The sequence below is a fragment of the Staurois parvus genome, unplaced genomic scaffold (genome assembly GCF_062004578.1).
Source record: "Staurois parvus isolate SC_StPar_1 unplaced genomic scaffold, SC_StPar_1.0 ptg001083l, whole genome shotgun sequence".
Lineage (NCBI taxonomy): Eukaryota > Metazoa > Chordata > Amphibia > Anura > Ranidae > Staurois > Staurois parvus.
Genome location: NW_028318879.1, coordinates 349,830 through 369,362, shown reverse-complemented (window position 1 = coordinate 369,362; position 19,533 = coordinate 349,830). Strand labels below are relative to the sequence as shown.

The 19,533-nt window shown below is 39.5% G+C and overlaps 1 protein-coding gene across 1 annotated transcript in view; it reads right to left on the bottom strand.

The window, feature by feature from the left end:
• Nucleotides 1–5,423, bottom strand: part of PALLD (palladin, cytoskeletal associated protein) — a 440,752-nt gene extending 435,329 nt beyond the window's left edge. Inside the window, exons 1-2 of the mRNA XM_089658595.1 lie at nucleotides 5,286–5,423; nucleotides 3,589–4,612 (exon numbers count right to left, since the gene is read on the bottom strand). Coding sequence (XP_089514721.1) covers nucleotides 3,589–4,598 — 1,010 coding nt within the window. The 5' untranslated portion in view covers nucleotides 4,599–4,612; nucleotides 5,286–5,423. The remainder of the gene's footprint in view (nucleotides 1–3,588; nucleotides 4,613–5,285) is intronic.
• Between the last annotated feature and the right edge of the window lie 14,110 nt (nucleotides 5,424–19,533).

Here is a 19,533-nt window from a genome sequence, read left to right as displayed (position 1 = left end):
TTGTCATTCCCTCTTTGTGTAACCTATAAAGAGGTTTAAAAACTATTTTAGTGTCCTAAATCTAACAACCTTACATTTAAGCTGAAGGAGGAGACACTGTTCACTATTATCTAGTTCACGTTCTATTTCACTGCACATGAATTTTTCAGTCTGTAGGGACTGCTGCTAAATATTAACATTACATTATATAAAGGACATCTGATGTAACATTTTCAAAAAAGCAATTTACAAATTATTTAGGAAAAATTTGTTCCGTCACAAATGTAAACTTGGCAGATGTAGTAAATACAGTGTTAGAGGCTGCAAGACCAACAGGATCACGTGGTTTTGAAATGGTTCATTCTTTTTCATTTTTACTTTGTAACAGTGACAGAAAACAGTTTTTAGACCATGTATGATTGTAAGACTATACCCACTGATGCTATAGGTTTTAGGAGGGAATTAGCTTTGTAGCCTGCATGGCAGGCAGGCAATTCTTACGACAGATACAGTCTACACTGTGGAGGCTTAGGAAACTAGTATCTGCTCATTTCATTTGACTCATTTCATTTCATTGTCAGATCATTTGATGGAAAACTAGTGCAGAGCTTCTTAACAAAGACCATGGTACACAAATACTCAAAATCATCAGTCAATACCCAAAGAAATTCTATTACGCAGTTTATGGCTGCTTTACACAAACCTGTATATGAGTGCAGTGTGGATGATTTACTAAAGAAGTAAAGGTTGTTCTCTTAGCAAAGTGAATGTTTACTTAGTAAAGTGTATGCTGGTAAATAAGCTGAATCTGTGTTCACATTTACAGCTCATTCATGTAGTAGGGAGATTACAAAAAACAACATTTTTTGTTAGTGTTTCATTTGAAATTCAAGGTAAGAACTCAGGTTCACCTAATTCAGTTTTCCAAGTGAACAGTCTACTGCTTTAGTAAATCAACTCCTATGTCTAGTACTAAAGTCCTATTTATAATAACTGTGTTTACCATTCGCAGAATGAGGCTTACATACTATATGAACCTGGTGGAAGATGTCACGACAGACCATTCCTTTTCTGTTCTCTAAATACAGTAAAAGCTATTCACGTAGTTTGGGGCAGCAGTCTTTTGCACAAATCAGTTAGAAATGAACATGTTTCCACTTCTAATAAGCATTCAACCAGCAGGAGTTACCAGGTGTGTTTAATGCAGTCTATTTACAGTACATATGATCATGCTCAACAATGTGCCCACTAGAACGTCATTAGTAGGGCTCATTAACTTCCATTTTCCTCCTTTAGAGCTGAGAAATACATTTAGACTATATACAGCATAAAAGCATCCAGGCACTAATAATGCATACTAGGAATACATTGGTCGCCATTCTATGGTAATGTAGGACATTTTATGGTTATTATTTTTGCTAAAAGCAATCTACCTGCAAATATTGATTGACACCTGATAAAGTCTTATGTACTGTAATACATTCTGCCAGCTATGTAGAAAAACTAAACTGTGTGCATTGCTCAAAACAACAGGTAACTGTGATCAATAAATTGTATGATTCTCTGCAAACTGAAAACATTTTACTGAATATATTCAATCAACTATAAAGAGTATTAAAATCAAAATCAATATCTGAAAATGAATTCACTTGACTGATCCTCAGTGCATCCAAATTATACTTCATATCATTATATCAAAATTAAAGTGGTTGTAAAGTCTCAAGGTTTTTTACCTTCATGTATTCTATGCATGTAAAAAATCTTCTGTGTGCAGCAGCCCCCCCCCCAGCCCCCCTAATATTTACCTGAGTGCCCTCTGGATCCAGCGATGTGCTTGAGAGTCTCGCTCTCCAGGGACTCTCCCTGCTGCTTTCAATCACAGTCAGTGAACCAATGAGGAAAGAGAGAGGGCGGGGCTGAGCAGTGATCCTGCGTGTGAATGGACATGCAGAGCAGGGGCTCGGGAGCAAGCCTGCATTGGGTGCCCCCATAACAAGCTGCTTTCTCTGGGTGCCAGCGGGGGACTCGGGAGGAGGAGGGCTGTTCTGTGCAAAACCACTGCTCAGAGAAGGAAGGTATGACAAGTTTGTTATTTTTTTTAATTGCCTTTGTTACCACTGTAATGCTTCTATACAAGGATGATCATCCTTTTCCAAATTTTCCTTCCTCATCAGAGATAGATTTAAATGATGCTAGCCATACATCACAGACACTAGTATTTGTGACACCTACTTTTCCCCTTTCCCCTTTCCTTCTTACCACTACACCCACCTGGTTCCCTTAACCCAAAAATTCCCCCCCCCCCCCTCTGGGAATAAAGTTATTGGTTCTCTAAGAACATTGTATCTAGATATTACACAATATTTATATAACTATACATCATGTACAACAGCACGCTACAATAGTAATTGTACTTATGTCATGTATTTTCTTCTACTGTTCAAGATGCAGCTTTGTTGAAAAATTGGCTACCAAATTGTGAGCCAGTCAAGATTACACTGTAATAACTAAATCTCACTGTATTCCTCATTCTGATCTCCTGTGTCATTTCTGATAAAATAACACAAATAAGGTCTTCTGAAGGAAGTGAAACAAAAAAAAAAGCAGAGAAAATTTCTATTTATAGTAGTTATCAAAAGCTACTACTTTTAAGATTCAGTGGTTGTTTTTTTTTTTTGTTCATTGGATTATAAAATATCAGACAAGTGCACATTTGTATACAATTTTCCAGTCATTACTATCTGACTAATCATAGAATGGACTGGGATTAACAGAAAACCTCTGTTTGTATGCCATATACTATATAAATTAATGGTTATGACTTACTATAGACAGTTATTGCAGTTTAACCTAACCGCACTGCTCTGATCAACACACAAGATCACATACACAGCTAAGACCTGTAATGTTAAGAGCCTTTAACACTCATATTGTAGTTCCTCTTTCTTAGAGATCCAGTCCATATCCCTAGTACATGTCAATTCATTTAGACTTATTGGGAAAAATGCCAGCCTGTGCTACAGCTTTTCCAATATTGGGACAGCTCCCATTTTTAAATCTCCAGTATGTTCCCTGGGAAAGTGTTCTATGTAGGGGGGAAGGGGAGTTGAGGCTTAAACCTTCTGACACATAAGGTATTGCTTTCAAAGCATGGTTGTCAAATCTTGAATCTTATTCAGCTGCTCCAATTTCCACTAAGTGCTGGGCTGCCAAGATGCCCCTTGATGAGACACCTGCACACCAAGAAAAGGTATCCTTAGGCTCCAAATGAGGAAAGACTGCTCAGAAGAGAATGATATTTTCAATACACAGCACCATAAGACAACATTTGTTTGCATGGTTTCTCTTTTTTTTTCATTTGAGCCAAATATTTTTTAATTTGCTAATTCTGAACCTTACATGTGATACTAATCTTCATTTTTGTGGCTTTCTTGCAAATGCTAAAGTCTTTGAACCAAATGAGTTGCTGGGATTTATTCCCATATATAAGATAACCAAACATACACATATACTGTAAGTTACAAAGGCATACATAGTTGAGTAATACGATCAGATATTTTGTGGTGGAGCTTTCTAAATGTTATAGGTAAGTACAGCAGTTTGACTTACCTCACTTCTGGTAAGGGGTTTCCTGTCACTCTGCATTCCAGCTTTACTCGACTTCCCTCAGCCACCTCCTGACTTTTGAGCTTCTGAATAAATCGAGCAGCTGAAGGAGGAGTGTGAGATTTATTAGCCTGACTTTGCGCTGTCTCTTCTTCAGGCGGCTTGCTTTCGTTCTCAGTTTTCGCTAGTGTTTCCTCTTTTGTACTCATCATTTCCATGGTGTTCACCTCTTGCTGTGGTTCAATTTCGCTTTCAATTATTGTGGGGGTAATGAGAATTGTATTCTCTTTTTTTGGTGACAAATAACCACTATCTGGAGAAGAGGAATCTCCATTAGGGCGCCTATCTCTTGCCTTGTTTGTCTCCCGAAATATCGCAGAGAGTTCCTCAATAAAAGTAGCTGCCTTCTGAGCTATGTCACTCTGAGAGTTGACATCCTTGTTAAATGATTTGTTTCTGCATTTTGGAATTGGAAGTGTGGATGAGCCACTTTTTCCTTGAAGTTTAGAAGCTTTTTGGGCCTGCAAGGTTCGGATTATACTTGGGCTGGTGGTCAGAAATGGTGAAATCATACCTCTCATATTCGAATTCCCAGGTTTATTGGAAGCACCCGCTCTACCCAACTTATTCATCACATTTTCCCTTTTTCTGGAGTTTTCTGATGTTGCATTGCTTAGTTTTAACTCCTTGTAAGATCTGTCAGGTCGGTTATCATGAGAAGATTTCAAAACATGGCTCTGGCTTGGATCCTCAGACAGAGGACTTGAAAATGCTTCCCGTGCAATATCAAGACTCTTGTTCATTTCCTCTTGACTAAGGAAGGCAGAAAGTTCTGAGAAATTTCCATCAATGGAGTCACCATGGAAATCTGACAAAGTATCATAGAAGGAATCATGAGAAGAAGCTTCGGACATACTTTCAGGCAAAGAGTTAGGTTTTTTCCTGTTGTTAGCATATATATCCTTTGTTAAAAGAGACAGGGGCAGAGCTTGATTCAGAGCTCTGTTTGCCATCCTAAGAGGTAGTCCTGGAGCACAAAAAAATAGACAATTACAATATAGCTCTCATGTCAACACAGCAACTTCCCAGTAAGCTTCATCTCCACAAAAAGAAGCATCTTAGACTACTGGACTCTGCACAACCCCAATGTATCCTACAAAACATGTAAAAAATAATCTATACATTAGATTTTAGAGGGGAAAGCATAAATGTTAAATTAAAAATACCCATATTGCATATACCTCATGCTTTATTCATGGCTAATAATATAACATGAAAACCATATCTTAAACTTATCATATGAATGTTATGTAACACAATAATACACATAACAGGAAACAATTTCCTAAATTAACCATAACAAGATATTAGCCTTATCCAGTCTTATATGAATTATGCTTTCTCCCTTTGATTTATTAAAAATAATACATTACATGTTTATACATATTAATAATCTATAAAGTCAGTTCTTCATGTTCATATTTATCAGTCACAGTTTACTTATTTACAATAACAGTATATAGAATAACAAAGCACATGTTTCATATTATCAATTTGCTGAATTTACTAATTAAATATTTTATTAGAAAGAAAATAATATTTTTTTTTCAAACACTATGTGATATAGCTTGTAACAATAAAAAAAATACAATAGATATTAAAATCACTCATGTATTTGAAATTATGAAAATATTGCTCACCTACAAATCCTCTGAGAGTTGAGTATAGGCTCTTATTCAGAAGAAATAGGTGTACAGCTATACATTAAGTATTGCTTTGTCCCCACAGCACTCATGAGGTGAATGTGGCCTGGAACTAGCATCTGTTCCCACAGTACCATGTCATTCTTCCTCCAGTCAACTATATTTGGTAACAGATCTCATGTTTCAGTGAACTGCTATCTGGAATTCCAAGAGAAAGGCTGTTGGGCCTTGCTGAAATAACCTCACCGACACTTGCCTCTCAGATATCGGAGGGACTGTGTGTTACATTTTATTATCTGTGCAGCTCTTTTAGTATAACTAGTCATAAGAAAAGCGTTAAGCTGGTAAAAGTCCTTCAAAGATGTATAAATGTCAAAGCATTAAAGTAAATTCAGAACAAAACTTGCAGTAAACTACAGAGGAACCTGCTTGTAGCACATCTATGCATGGGATGCCAGCTTTTGTTAAAGTAAAGTTAAAGCCAAATACTTTTTTTTTCATTTTGGATAGAGTAAGGCAGGGCCACTGTCAGTTTTTTGTTTTGCCATCTGTGTCCCATTAGGGAGATTTCCCTTAACTTCCTGTTGCAAAGCCACAACAGGAAGTGAGATGAAATCTCTCCAAAGTATGATAAATTCCTGGTTGTCTCCAGAACTAGTGTCCCATTGGAAGATGTACCCTCTATTCCTGTTCTGATGATATTTTCTTTTATCTGCAGTGGTAATAATCAGCAGGACAAATAGAAAGGGCGAATCTCCCTGGCAGGGACACAGGGTAAACAGGAATAATGACCAGACAGGTTTTATAATCCATCTTTACACAGTCCAAAACAAAAAAAAACTTTTTAGCTGAAGTTGCACTTTAATTATATCTAAAACCAAAACTTTTTTTTTTCATTTTCCATAGAATATGGAGCAGTCAAAGTGGAACTATGAGCAACATCAAAAATGGCATACTGTAAATGATGTTGTCTGTCAATGGCATTAACCCAACACCCTTATTTTTCCTGCCCCCTCCCCCCTTGTCCCAAAGGAAAAACTATTGTTAATAATTCTTTAAATGTTTTAGCTGCAATTAGGCTTTAGTTTTTTAGTCACTATTAAACGGAAAAACAAAAATGTAATATATTGCAATCTAAATTCTTAAATGTGGTGGGTGCATTTGTCTTCCTTTATTTTCACCTGGTGATCCTGACAGTAACACACCTTCTATATTAGGGTTTCACCACTCTGAAAGAAGGAGCAAAGGAAACAACACTTGACAGTAACATTGTTAATCTGGGATGAGGGTAGTGTTAGATGCACTAATAGATTCCACCTAAAAAACAAAAAAAAGCTGAACTCTAGCTCACACATTTTAAGCAGAAAAAAACAGTTTTCTTTTCTTTTTAGGGATTGATCATTGTAAGCACCCCTGTCAGTGTTAAATAGTTTGTCTCCACCCTTTGACTGCCATGATAGTGGACAGCTTGGTCTGTTAAAAGAAGTTGAAAAACAGACTTACTGGTCGGATCACAGGTAAAAATGAAGAAAAAAATTGTCTAGAAAAGAAAACCAAAGCAGCCACCACCTCTAAGAGTTGGTAACCTGCAATATGGTAAATTGTACTTTTTGTGTTTAATACCACTTTAAATAAAAAAACAAAAAATGTGATATATTGCAGTTTACCAATCCTTAGATGAGGTGATGGGATTAGTTTTCATTTACATGTATTCTTCCCTTATTTTCATCTGGTACTGGTCTACACTTATTTCTCCACTGTATCTATATAAGGAGCTATAGTTGTCATATAAGCTGAACTTCAAACATATTTGTCTTTGCTTATCTCTATTACATGGTGGGTTGATGGCACTAGTAATTTATAAAATATATATATGAATTTGCTTTTGCTGTCTGTATTTCTAATTGATGCTTATCAAAAGCATTAATTGTGTTTAGCACTTCCTGTTCCTGCTAGGCTGACTTGAAAACCTAAGAAGGAGAAAGTAGAGAGAGAGAGAGAGAGAGAGAGTAGCTGACACCACGGGGTTTATTTACTAAAGCTGGAGAGTCCAAAATCAGACTCCCTTCTGCATAGAAACCAATCAGCTTCCAGGTTTCATTGCCAAAGCTTCATTGAACAAGCTGAGGTTAGAAGCTGATTGGTTTCTATGCAGAAGGGAGTCTGATTTTGGACTCTCCAGCTTTAGTAAATAAACCCCCACATGTCCACATACAGGAGCTGCATTACTGCAATGCTGTATTTTATCCAGACTAGAAGCAGAGTCTATTAGGTAATTCATTCTGTATTCTGTGTTCTATTTTGTCATACCCTGGCCATTTGGAAGCACTGTTTAGATTGAGGTGGGAATAACAGTAGTATGGAGGAGCAATATAATACAGAGCAGCGTCCCCAACCTACTTCTAAAGGGTGTAACCTGCTGCTAGATGCAATGGTAGACTGTACTGTCCTACTGGATCTTGTAAAACACAAACCCATATCAGCTAGCTGTTCTCACAGGATGGATAATGATAGTGACAATGTAAATGGTACTTTAGCCAAACTGACTGAAATTTTAGCACGGGTTTACAGGCAGCACATTGCAAGAAGTTAAAAGTGCTTTGTGGTGGTAATGCTCTTGTGCCACAAGCAAATTAAATTTTCGAAGTCCAGAAAAGCACACTCTCCAATGTCTAAAGGAGTGGTCCTGTTCAGAAGAAGGCAAGCAACAGCATGTCATTGAAAGTCTATGGACCCCAGCTGCTGAATAAATCCTGTATTGAGGCACTCAAGAAGGAGTAAGTACAATTGGCTACATTCAGGTGCTATCTGATCACTTTAAACTATACTATGATCATTAACAGATGGTTGCTGATTACTATATGTCTTATCAGAAAAAAGGACAAGAGGTTTCGACTCTCTAAGGGCCAGTCAATAAGAGGCCTGCTACCTCACCTTCCTCTTACTTAGCTCCTCAAAATGGCATCTGACAGAATTCCTTCACTTCATGAGTTAATGAAATTAGTGTAGAAACAGGAGGTTGACATTCGGTTTTGTATTCCCAAGAAGGTTAACAGTGTTCCAAAAAAGGATCACTGTTCTAACTCTTCCCAAAGAGAACATCCTGAGTCTTACCAACCCAAATCTTCAGTTGCTCTACTAGTTGCTTCACGAAGGGGAGGGATTCTTGAAGGTGTTCCAGGTGTTGTCACTCTGGCCAATCTGCAAAACAGTGTCATGAGGACTTTGGGGGAACAGTGCTAAGTGTAGCATTCCCCATACAGAAGTGGAAGGAGAGGAGGGGCATTTCAGACCAAAGCCAAGAGGACCCCACATAGGCTCTAAGTCTATGTGAAAAGTCACTGTCAACGGGCATACAACCCCATGCTCTATTTGACACACCCCTGTTTAGAAAACAAGGGTGTTCTTCCTTTTGTCCATGGTATGTAAACTTTTAATCAGGGCCATTTGGGTGATTTCTGTTATCATTAGGATTTAAAAAGGAACCAAACTATGTGATAATACATAACTTCATATGACCATTATCCTTATATATAAGAGGTTTTTGGCATGATCAGTTGTATTTTCAATATCAATGCCAAAATTTCACAATTTCTGCCAGGGTATGCAATTTTTTGAGCATAACTGTGTGGAGATGTTGCCTCAGATGTTTACAGTGTAAAGCCCTGCCAGTTCGAGCTGCTCTAATGGGGCATTTACAGAGTTTGGGCCCTATCTATTTAGCCTGTATAGATTATTTCTGCATTGATAATGATTCAAGAGGAATTGGAAACGTACTGATGGGACTGACCACTTTACCTGATATACCCAAGCTTTTCCTACCAAAGATCAAAGGGAAATTGTGAGAGTGCTTTGGGAGAAATACTTCATCTATTATGGCCTACCCCATAGGAACCACTCCTTATCACCCTGAAGGCGATGCTCTCCCTGAGAGATTCAACAGTGCCTTGCTTGATATGCTAGGTACCCTATAGGCCGACGGCAAGCGTGCCTGCAATCATAGGGTTGAAGCCATGGTCCATGCTTGAGAGTACAGAATTATCCCCTTATTTCCTGTTGTTCAGGAGGGAGCCTAGATTGCCCATTGAAATTCTCCAAGGAGATTCTACTGATGGCAATAGTCATCAAAATCATCACCAATATGTAGCTTGTGTGAATGATACCTTCAAATCAACCATTTAGCTGAAGAAAACACAGCTAAAACAAACGAAGGGAACAAAAAAAGGTTTGATCTCCATGTGAGATACAGAGATTAGAAACCAGGCGTTTGATTCTTGCTACTGAATTTAGTAGCTCCTGGAAAGCTTAAGCTGGCCAACCAATGGCAGAAATAGATTTTTACAGTGATGAAAAAATTGCCTGGATTCACTGTATACAAGATAAAGGGACCAGACGGTAGAATCAATGCCTGGCATAGAAATAATTTGCTGGTTATTCCTCAAGTATGTTATGAAGATGGATCAAATGGCACTTCAGAGTGTGACTTACCCCATCTTCAAGCAGTCCTCTTATGAGATCTTCCTGATACCCATGTCATGAGAGTGATTGGACAGTAGTTCCTGGGGTCTCTAGCTCCCTTAGTACTCACATTTCCAAGAGAGCCACTGGACCCTGAATCTCCAGAGTTGTGCCTGAATTAGTGAGCACAGCTAGTCAGGGACCCAGTCCTTCTACACAGCCAGTTTCATCCCTTCCCATGACTTATAGTTCTAGTTCAGTGCCTGAAAACACAGGATTACCACAGAGGAAATGCAGAGAGGGCAGAGAATCAGTCATCCACCACTTGTTTTGGCCTATGATAATTTGGGGAACCCCAGGTTTTATCTCTCAGCCACATGCTTGTGGTAGCAGCAATCTCCGATTTAACCAACATGTTGTCTGTTTTTGCTTCACCTGCCATGTACTAGCTTGTTGTCTTTCCTCTACAAGCCATAGTAATGGGGAGAGGGCAATACTGTTTTCCTAAAATGGTGTTTACCATGCATGTTGTGTTGCTTTTGATGGGACATAAAGATTTCACTGAGGAAGTGTGTAGGGATCTGCTGTCCTCTTTTGTCTGTATTTGTAATTGTTGCTTATCAAAGAATGAATTGTGTGTAGCACTTCCTGTTCCTGCCAGGCTTGCTTGAAAACCCTAGAAGGAGAAAATAGAGAGAGGGGCTGATACCACTTGACCACATACAGGAGCTGTAATTTTGCAATACTTTTTATCCAAATCAGGAGCAAAGGTTATTAAGTAATTGTTCCTGTGTTTTGTGTTTTAACTGTAGCTAGTTCTGGGCTATTGTATTTATTTAGTGGTCACCTTTCAGTATATTACTAGGTAAGCCTGTTTATTGCAGTAGAATTTATATGAAGCTCCTTCAGTTATATTCAGCTCCTGTTATTTTAGTTAACCCTGTCCCTTCTGGCCTGGGATTCTATAGCTAGTTTCAGCTTGCACGATAACCAGTTGTATGTCAGCTTAGAAACTAGTATAGAGGGATTAAAGTGCAGAGTAGATAGTCTGACTCTGAGCTCCAGAGCCACACTTTGTTTTTTGTGTGTGAAAGCTACGTTCCAGACTGGTTAGACAACACTTGGAGGATCTTTCCATCACCCCTGATCTTGTCTTCAGGTCTCCCACAGAGGCACTGCAGTCATCTTTATGGGCTCCTACAACTGAAATTTGCAATGTCATTTAGAGGTATCTCTATTAATATCTTTATATACCTGGGTATATGTGCACAATTCCACCAGGACGTTTGTTGGGTCCTTTGTTAATAATATCTGTTTGTACATTGGATGTATGTACTATTATTAATAGTGTGCATATATATTCTTATGGTTAATGTTATACGCTGGTTGCAGTAGTTCCTCTGCTCCCAATGACTTTATTTAGATTACTGGCTAATTTCCCAGGAAGGGAATCCCCTTTCTTCACAGAAGCCCTGTCCTGGGTGGAGGCACTGCCAACTTTAGTATCAATCCCACTCATCAACTTAGTGTTAGCAAAGGTTCTGGTTCTCTTATCCACCTACAGGTTTAGCTCCATATCCTGTGTGGGGAGGGCCAGTTGGCATACAACCCATACCCCCCCCCCCCCCCAAAAAAAAGGACTACACTGTCTTTTCGACTCACATGAAGTGATATGGATATGACAATTCTGCCAACATCATCAGATATTTTCTGTACTTGCTAAAAATGATCTTAGCCTAGAAAATGAAAACGATTACAGCCAAAAGCAGCAGGCTGCTAAGCTGCAGTGTATGAAGATTTTGTTTGTAGGTTTTAGAAAGACATCTTCATTGAGGTGGTTCAGTGAATTAAAGGCTTCCAATTACTTCAGGTATTGCTGAGGTACTAGGGTATCAGGGCTTATCCTATACCACTATGCACACAGCTTTACTTCTGCTAGCTTTCTGATTATTTCGGAATGTGGAAGTTACTACTTAATCCAGGATCTCTAATAGGAAATGAGAATACATTATTGTGTATATGTGTGATTATAAGAGTGTATTATGGATGTTAGATTTGAGGACAAGAAATGATGTGAATGGAATATCAATATGTCAATGTTACATAAACACAGAAAATAAATCATAAAGACCTAGTGACTTTATTTGCACATAACATTTAAGAAATGAATTTTAACCACATTTACTGCATGTGCTCTAAATACAACAGTTGAGTTGTGCGTTTAAAATGGAACTCCCCCACGTGGATCATTTTATTTTGGCCCACAGTTGTTTGGTGCTCATATCATATTTTATCACATGACATTTTCTAGATGATGATATCTTCCTCATTGGTATCACTGTGATGTTTTTTTTTATTTCTCCTGCCCTGCGATCCTTTTTTATTTTAAATTGCTGTGATTAGTTTTGTCTAGGCAGCTACATCCTTATCCTTCATTGGTTTTTCACTATACATGAAGCTGTACAACTTAAAGAATATACTAATGTGTATATTTTGTGCTCAAACACACAGCTGACCTTAAAGTGGTTCTTCAGTTAGTTCTACGAAAAGTGTAGCTTAATACTTTTAATAAACAAACACTCACCAGTCCAAGGATCCAGTGCTGTCCTCACCCGGGCCAGTTCTTCACTGGTCTTGGGTTCCCAGCATCAGCATGTTAATTGTGAGCAGCCAGCTGTGACTCCTTGCAATATCCCAGCCAGCTGCCTACTGTGCATGTGCAAACTACGCTGCACTTTGTGAATGGTCCCACAGCCTCCTGGGACCTGTGATGTGTCCCAGAGGGCTCCGGGCTGGGAGGGGGGAGGACAGAAAACTAGGTAACCACCCCCCAAAAGAAAATTATGTTCCAAATATGGCAGTGGCAGTGGTGGTGGTGGTGGCAGGGGGGGGGGGGGGACTACAACTTAGCCTTTTGGGTAAAGTTCCCCTTTAAAGTAGAGCTCAGTAATTTGCTATTTCGGATTTTAAAAGCTCTCACTGCAGAGTGGGGGGACACCAGTCTGTAGCGACCTAAATTACTGTATGTATACACAGTTATACAGTATTTAATGTTATAAAACAGCATATATGTGAAAAGTGTTTTTTTAACACAGGAATTTGTGCATATAGATACAGTTCATGATTATTATAAACATTTATATTCTCAAACATTTGTGTTAGCTTTTAAAAATGGCAAATGACAGCACATGGTGTTTCACAGCTGCACACACTTAGGCAAGTCAGGCACTCAACTTAGTCTTAAAATAGCCCAGGACACCGTTCAGAAATAACTTTACATCCTACTAAATGTCCCTAGTGTGGTACTGGGTCCTGTAAACCTTCAGTCTCCAATTCTTTTCCTAAGTCAGGTGTTCCAGTAGAGGAACACAAAATAGAAAAATAAAATAAATGGCTGTACTCTATGCTCCTGTCCCAGGGCTTCCTTGATAAACTGTGATTTGTGCTTCTTGAATTTATTGCTGTTAATTTAGATAGGAAAAAGAAGGCTGTTTACTTAACTTAGTAAAAAAAGGTGATGCTATGTTCACTTGGTATTCCCCATAATGTGCAAGGGTATTTAAAAAACAGGATTTTAGCTGCTTACTCTTATTTGCTTAGCTTAACTGAACTGAAATGTATTGAATGCATTTTGGAAGCTTTCCAAACCTAAAATACACAGTACATGACCCATATCAATGAACTTCAGCCAAAGGGAAAAGGACAGGGTCCATACTACAGGGATGCACAGAAATACTACAAAACAGAGCTGGTGTCTTGAGTTAAACAAGATTCCAAATTTGTGCAAGCTGTTGTGGCACACCCTTACCTCTGGGAAGTGGTTAGGCCAGCCCAGGTGGCTTGGTGGGGTAGCATTTCATACCTCAGGGGGAACCCTTGACTCTTTGTGGGGTGATGGAAAATGGGTGCCAGTCACTTTAGAAAGTTTAATTGAGTTTATTTGGCACATGGAAGAGAATATTAAGGCACATAACCAAAAAAATGACTTCAGGAGTTTTCACTGCCAACAATCAATACAGAAATGAGAACTTTTAAGCCGAGACGAGCAATCTGTACTTCAAGACTGTTGAGAATCTTCAGGCAACATAAATGAGAAATACAGAGGGGCACCAGACTAAGTGCAGTATATTGACAGTTCCAATTTTTAAAGATAAGCAAATTGGGAACTCACTATTAAACAGATATGATTGGGCATTTAAAAACCATGTAGGAATGTCTCGGTGGTGGTCTGGCGGGTGGAATGGTCATCCCAGTCAAGACAGGAGCAGTGGTGTGTGTCCAAATGCCACTAGAACCAGCATGGAATGCAAAGATGGCGCAGGAAGGGATGACACCGAGCAGACGTCACTCTGTACAGGGGGCGGTAACACGTTTCGAAGCTTCCGCTTCTTTATCAGACCTGATTGGTTGAAGAGTTAGGACAGACATATAAAAGCTGTCAGGGAAGGACAGGGCTAAAGGTCCGCCTCACGATCTGAAGGGGCACTCTAACCTTGGCGTACATGTTGATGGACTTATATCATAATTTATGTTTTGATTGCATGACTATTTGCTCCTTTAGCTCCCATCCCCTCTCCTTTTTCAGGCAACATAAATACCTTTTCAACTGAGTCACCAGACTTCCTGAATGTTCACTGGCAGCAGCTTCTACCCAGCTTTCAAGGACACTGTTCAGCAGTGATGTCCCTTTCCCTTAGTACTCCAACAAGGCTCCAGCTTCACTGCTCTTGGATGCACCCTTCAGTGAGGTGGTGCAAACCCTTGAGGCCCCAAAACTAATGGTACTCATACACTAGACCAAAAATTATTTGAAAATCTTTCATTTGGACCGTTCGTTCCTTTTTCATCCAATTAATGGGCACAAATAGAAAATAATATTTTACTTTTCATAGCCACAAAAAATCAAAGGAACGGGTTTGAAAACTTCTGCTGAACGAAGTATAAATTGAAAGGTTAATGTGTTTCTCGGCCTTAAGAAATCGAACTGTTCGTACTGCACATATGTGACAAAACAAACGAAAAACTGAATAATTTATGTCCATTGATCGATTTATCATTCAAAATTTGGGTATTACATGATGGCACTACCGTTTGTTCTTACGACTGAGTATTCTTTATTCGAAAAGTTTGAATTTTTTTTCCGCTAGTGTATGGTTAGCATTAAGCCCACTGTTGTATTCACCCTCTCCGCCAGCAGGACTGGGGGGCAGAGAGCTTCTCAAATCCTTCTTTTCTGGCAATAGCCTAGAAGGCAAAGGCAAAAGACCTTCCTGAAAGGTCACCCCAAATATTGAATCTGAAGCTGAAATATTATATTTGTATTTTTAGTGAGATATGCCAATCAAGCAATAACTGCAGTAGCCCATGTAAACCACAACTTCAAGTGGAATTTAAAGATTGCTGACAGGTTGAATTTTTCTGACAGAAGAGACCCTAGTGGTCTCTTTTGTCATAAATGCTTCTCTCTGCCTGTCAACATTGTTGAAGACTGAGCAGCATGTTTGCAGCTCAGTGTACATTTACAGAGATGATGTGTTGTCCCAGTCATTCAAGTGGCTAATCATTCTGAACCTGGAAGGAACACAAGGAGAAGATAGAAGTATCGGAGACCAGTGAGAATGCTAACAATACATCACTAGATCTTTTGATAGGTAATTCTGCCATACTGAGCGAATATGCTGTGGATACTAGCATATTATGGCTAACAGCTCCTGGGGGCCATTAAAAAAAGTTTCTAGAGACCTTAGAGATATACAGCCTCTGTTTTGCTAAAAAACCTTGTAAAATACTAGCCTAGTTGCCTGGCTGTCTATGGTTTCAATGTATTCTCAGTCTTTGGCTCAGCACAAGCATGCAGATTAGAAAGTCAAAGTGAAGTCAGAACCCCAGTGATCTGGGTCAGTGACTTAGAGAGTATGAAAGCATTCCAGCAAGTGAACTACAGTTTTTAGAAGGAGAGGTTATCCAAGTTCAACCTTCATAATTGGAATTAGTTTAACCACTTTAAAACCGCACTATAGCCCAATGACAGCTACAACACAGTTGTCCAGTTCCTCCAGCGGCATGTACCTGGCACTGTCTGTGATTGCTGTGTCCTACAGACACAGCTGATCACATGACAAGGTAAGAGGCCAATCACAGCGGCCTTTTACCATGTGATCAGCTGTGTCAAATGACACAACTGATCACAAAGTAAATACAGTTGCCGGTTATCGGCAGCACTTTCTTCACGCTGTCACAGCATGAGGAAAGTACTGCCGCTAACCGGCAAGTGTCATAGAGGATATCTGCACTGATAATCAGTGCCATGATTATCAGTGCAGCCCCAAAAGTGCCCAGCAGTGGTGCACATCAGTGCCACCTTGCAGTGCCACCCATCAGTGCCCAACAGTGCCCATCAGTGCCCAACTGTTCTGTCCATCAGAGCCACTGATCAGTGCCACCAGTCAGTGCAGCCAATCAATGCTGTCAGTCAGTTCTGCAGGTCAGTGCCCATCAGTGCCGCCTATCAGTGCCCACCATTGCTGCCTATTAGTGCCCATCAGTGCAGCATCATCAGTGCCTCCTCATCAATTCCCACCAGTGCCGCCTCATCAGTGCAGCCTATTAGTGCCCATCAGTGTTGCCTATCAGTGCTACCTCATCAGTGCCCATCATTGCTGCCTATTAGTGCAGCCTCATCAATGCACATCAGTGAAGGATAAAATTTACCTGTTTGCAAAATTTTATAATAGAAACAAAGAAAAACTTTTTACATTTTTTGCTATTTTTTCATTTAAATTGCAAAAAATAAAAAACCCAGTGGCAATTAAATACCACCAAAAGAAAGCTCTATTTGTGTGAAATAAATTATAATAATTTCATATGGGTACAGTGTTGCATGACTGTGCAATTGTCATTCTAAGTGCAACAGCGCTAAAAGCTGAAAATTGGTTTGGGCAGGAAGGGGGTAAAAGTGCCCGGTAGGCAAATGGTTAATAAGAAGTAGGAGGCTTTGCCTGATATGCATATAAGGTACATTGTACAATATAAAGGTATATAATACCTCATATACAGTATATATATATATAATCTACTGCCATACATTGGAATCTTACTTACTAACATTCTCTTTGGAAATTAAGATTCCCATCTTCCAATCATCTTACTTTCATCATTTGAAATCTGGTTGATTGTTCCGGGTAAGTGCAATTTTTCTTTTCTTGTTCAAATTGTTTATTCAGTTAACAAAGAACAGAGTACAGAATGAGCTTCAGGCAGGCCATCATGGTAAATTAAACGTTCACCGGTTGCATAGATGAACACAATCAAAGTACAACACAACAGATGGTATTCTGCCGTACAAAAATACTATATAAATTGCTTATTGAGCAACATGAGATGCAATCAAAGTGCCATCGAGGGTCCATCAACTGAACTAGAACAGCATATATGGCTATACTTCATACAACAAAATATTAGCAAAATCTAACCATCTTCTTCACTATGGCCCATTTTGTACCACTAGCCAGGAACAAAAAAGATGTAATGTGGGAGGGTTATAATGAGAAAACAGGCCTTAGCGGAAGTAGAACAGGAATAAGCCTACTGATGAGTCTCATCCATGGAGAAATAAAAAAAGGCAAGAAACAAGGAAAAAGAAAGGATCAAAAGAAAGAAGAAGCAAAGAGACAAAGGAGGAGAGATTCCCCCAGAGGTAGTGGGGCCCCAGCTGGGCAGTAAGCAAGGTTCACAGACTAGGTCTATTTACTACGGCAGAAGCACTGTCTCATCAAATTCTGGTGGTAAGCAGTGCGTGATCCATGGCTGCCATATTTGATCAAACTTGCCTATCTGGTCTTTTTCAAGAGCTTCCATCTTCACATGAATCACGGTGTGATGCTTTCTATGTTTAATCTCAGCCCTTTTTTTCATGCCATAACTATCATCTGTTTCATGGATGTCAAGAGCTGGATCTTGAAGTTTAAATTGTCTGTGCATGGAAGACGCTGGTCTCAAACTGAGGAGGGCAGTTGATGGGTCTGGATGGAGCTATACCTCAAACACCTACGAGGCGAGTGTAAATATTGCCTTCCAGAAGACCTGGACCACTTGGCAATCCCACCAAACGTGCATTTGTGTACCTGGACACAAACATCTGCGAAAACAGCCGAATGATCAGGGGCACACTTTGCAATTCTAGCCTGTACCAGATACCATCTGGCAAGAACCTTATAATTGGCTTCTACCACAACTACTTTGGGTGAGGAAGCTTTGGTTGCTAACCATATCTCCGACCATTCTGCTGTATCAAAAGTCTGGCTCTTTCCCACTTAGCAACATATGACAGGGTGCCCTCATCAGGTTTGACTAGTAAATGGTTGAAGAGAGTCAAGATTAGACCTCTTACACGAGGATCTCGATTACAGACGTGTTCAAACCGCGGAAGTTGGTTCAGTAAACCACCAATGTGTGTGTAGGGCATGTAGATTTTTAATTTGTAGGTATCAAAATAGTTCCTGCTGGGGAAATCCAAACGATTCACAAGGGGTTGAAAAAGACTGAAGTGATGTCGCAGTAACAGCTTGTATAAACAAGTAAGACCGGCTGCACTCCACATTTTGAATGATGCAGGGCAATCCCAGATAGGATAAAAAGCTGGATTCTTAAGGAAAAGAGAAGTGGATTATGCGGAGACTACAGGCCATGTGTAGCCTTAAGTTTGCCCCATATCAATAAGTAATGCTTTGTGACAGGGTTACTTATATTAGCTCAATCCGCTGGACATTACCTCAGGAGACTGGCCACTGACAGAGGGTCAAAATTGACCGATTATAGTGTTACCCACATGGAGGTTTCATGTACCGCGTGGTATTTAGATAGGCCAAATGGGCTGCCTAGGCCTCCAAGAAGTTAGGAAGATATAAAGTAGCTTTGGGTATTCTCAGTTTAATCGTACCCCAAACAAACATCTCCTTTGTAAGATTTGCAGGAAGTAAGTTGGAACTGGGATCAGTAATTCTCTAAATAGATATAAGAACTTGGGCAGTAAAACCATCTTAATTACATTTATTTTACCGAACTACGAAAGTGGGAGGGAAAACAACTGCGCAATTAGATCCGTCACCTGCTTCAGCATCAACTGGTAGTTAGCCACAAATAAGTTGGAAATATTGGCTGTGAGCTGAATGCCCAGATAAGGAAGGCAGTGTGAAAACCTTGAGATTGGTAGCACCCCTTGAGCCAAATGTAACTCTGCCTCGGATAGGGATATATTCAACGCTGTAGATTTCTGAGTGTTAGTGGTTAGGCCCAAGATAGTAGCAAAGTGGTTGAGCATGGTTAGCAAGTTAGGTGCAGATACTGTACATGTATGACCAACAGGAATAGCAGAATGTCATCTGTGAATAAGCAAATTTTGTTGTGATATCCACCCATCTCAATACAGGTAACGGTAGGATCTGTTCTTATTGTTGCACTAAAGGCTCAATAAGAAGGGGAATAACAGGGTGAAAGTGGGCATTCTTGACGTGTGCCCCTCCCAATCTTAAACATATCTGATTTATAACGGGTGTATTTAAAATATGCCCTAGTTGTGTTGTGCAAAGTGGAGATCCAGTGCAAAAAAATGAGGACCAAAGCCCCATTTCTGTGAGGTAAAGTGTAAATAGGACAATGACACGGCACCAAATGCTTTTTATGTCTAAATAAAGAAAGCAAGAAGGGATACGGCATGACTTGGCTGCATGGGCTAGTAGCATAGCCCAGTGAATGTTATCATTAGCTTGACAAATTGGAATAAACCCTA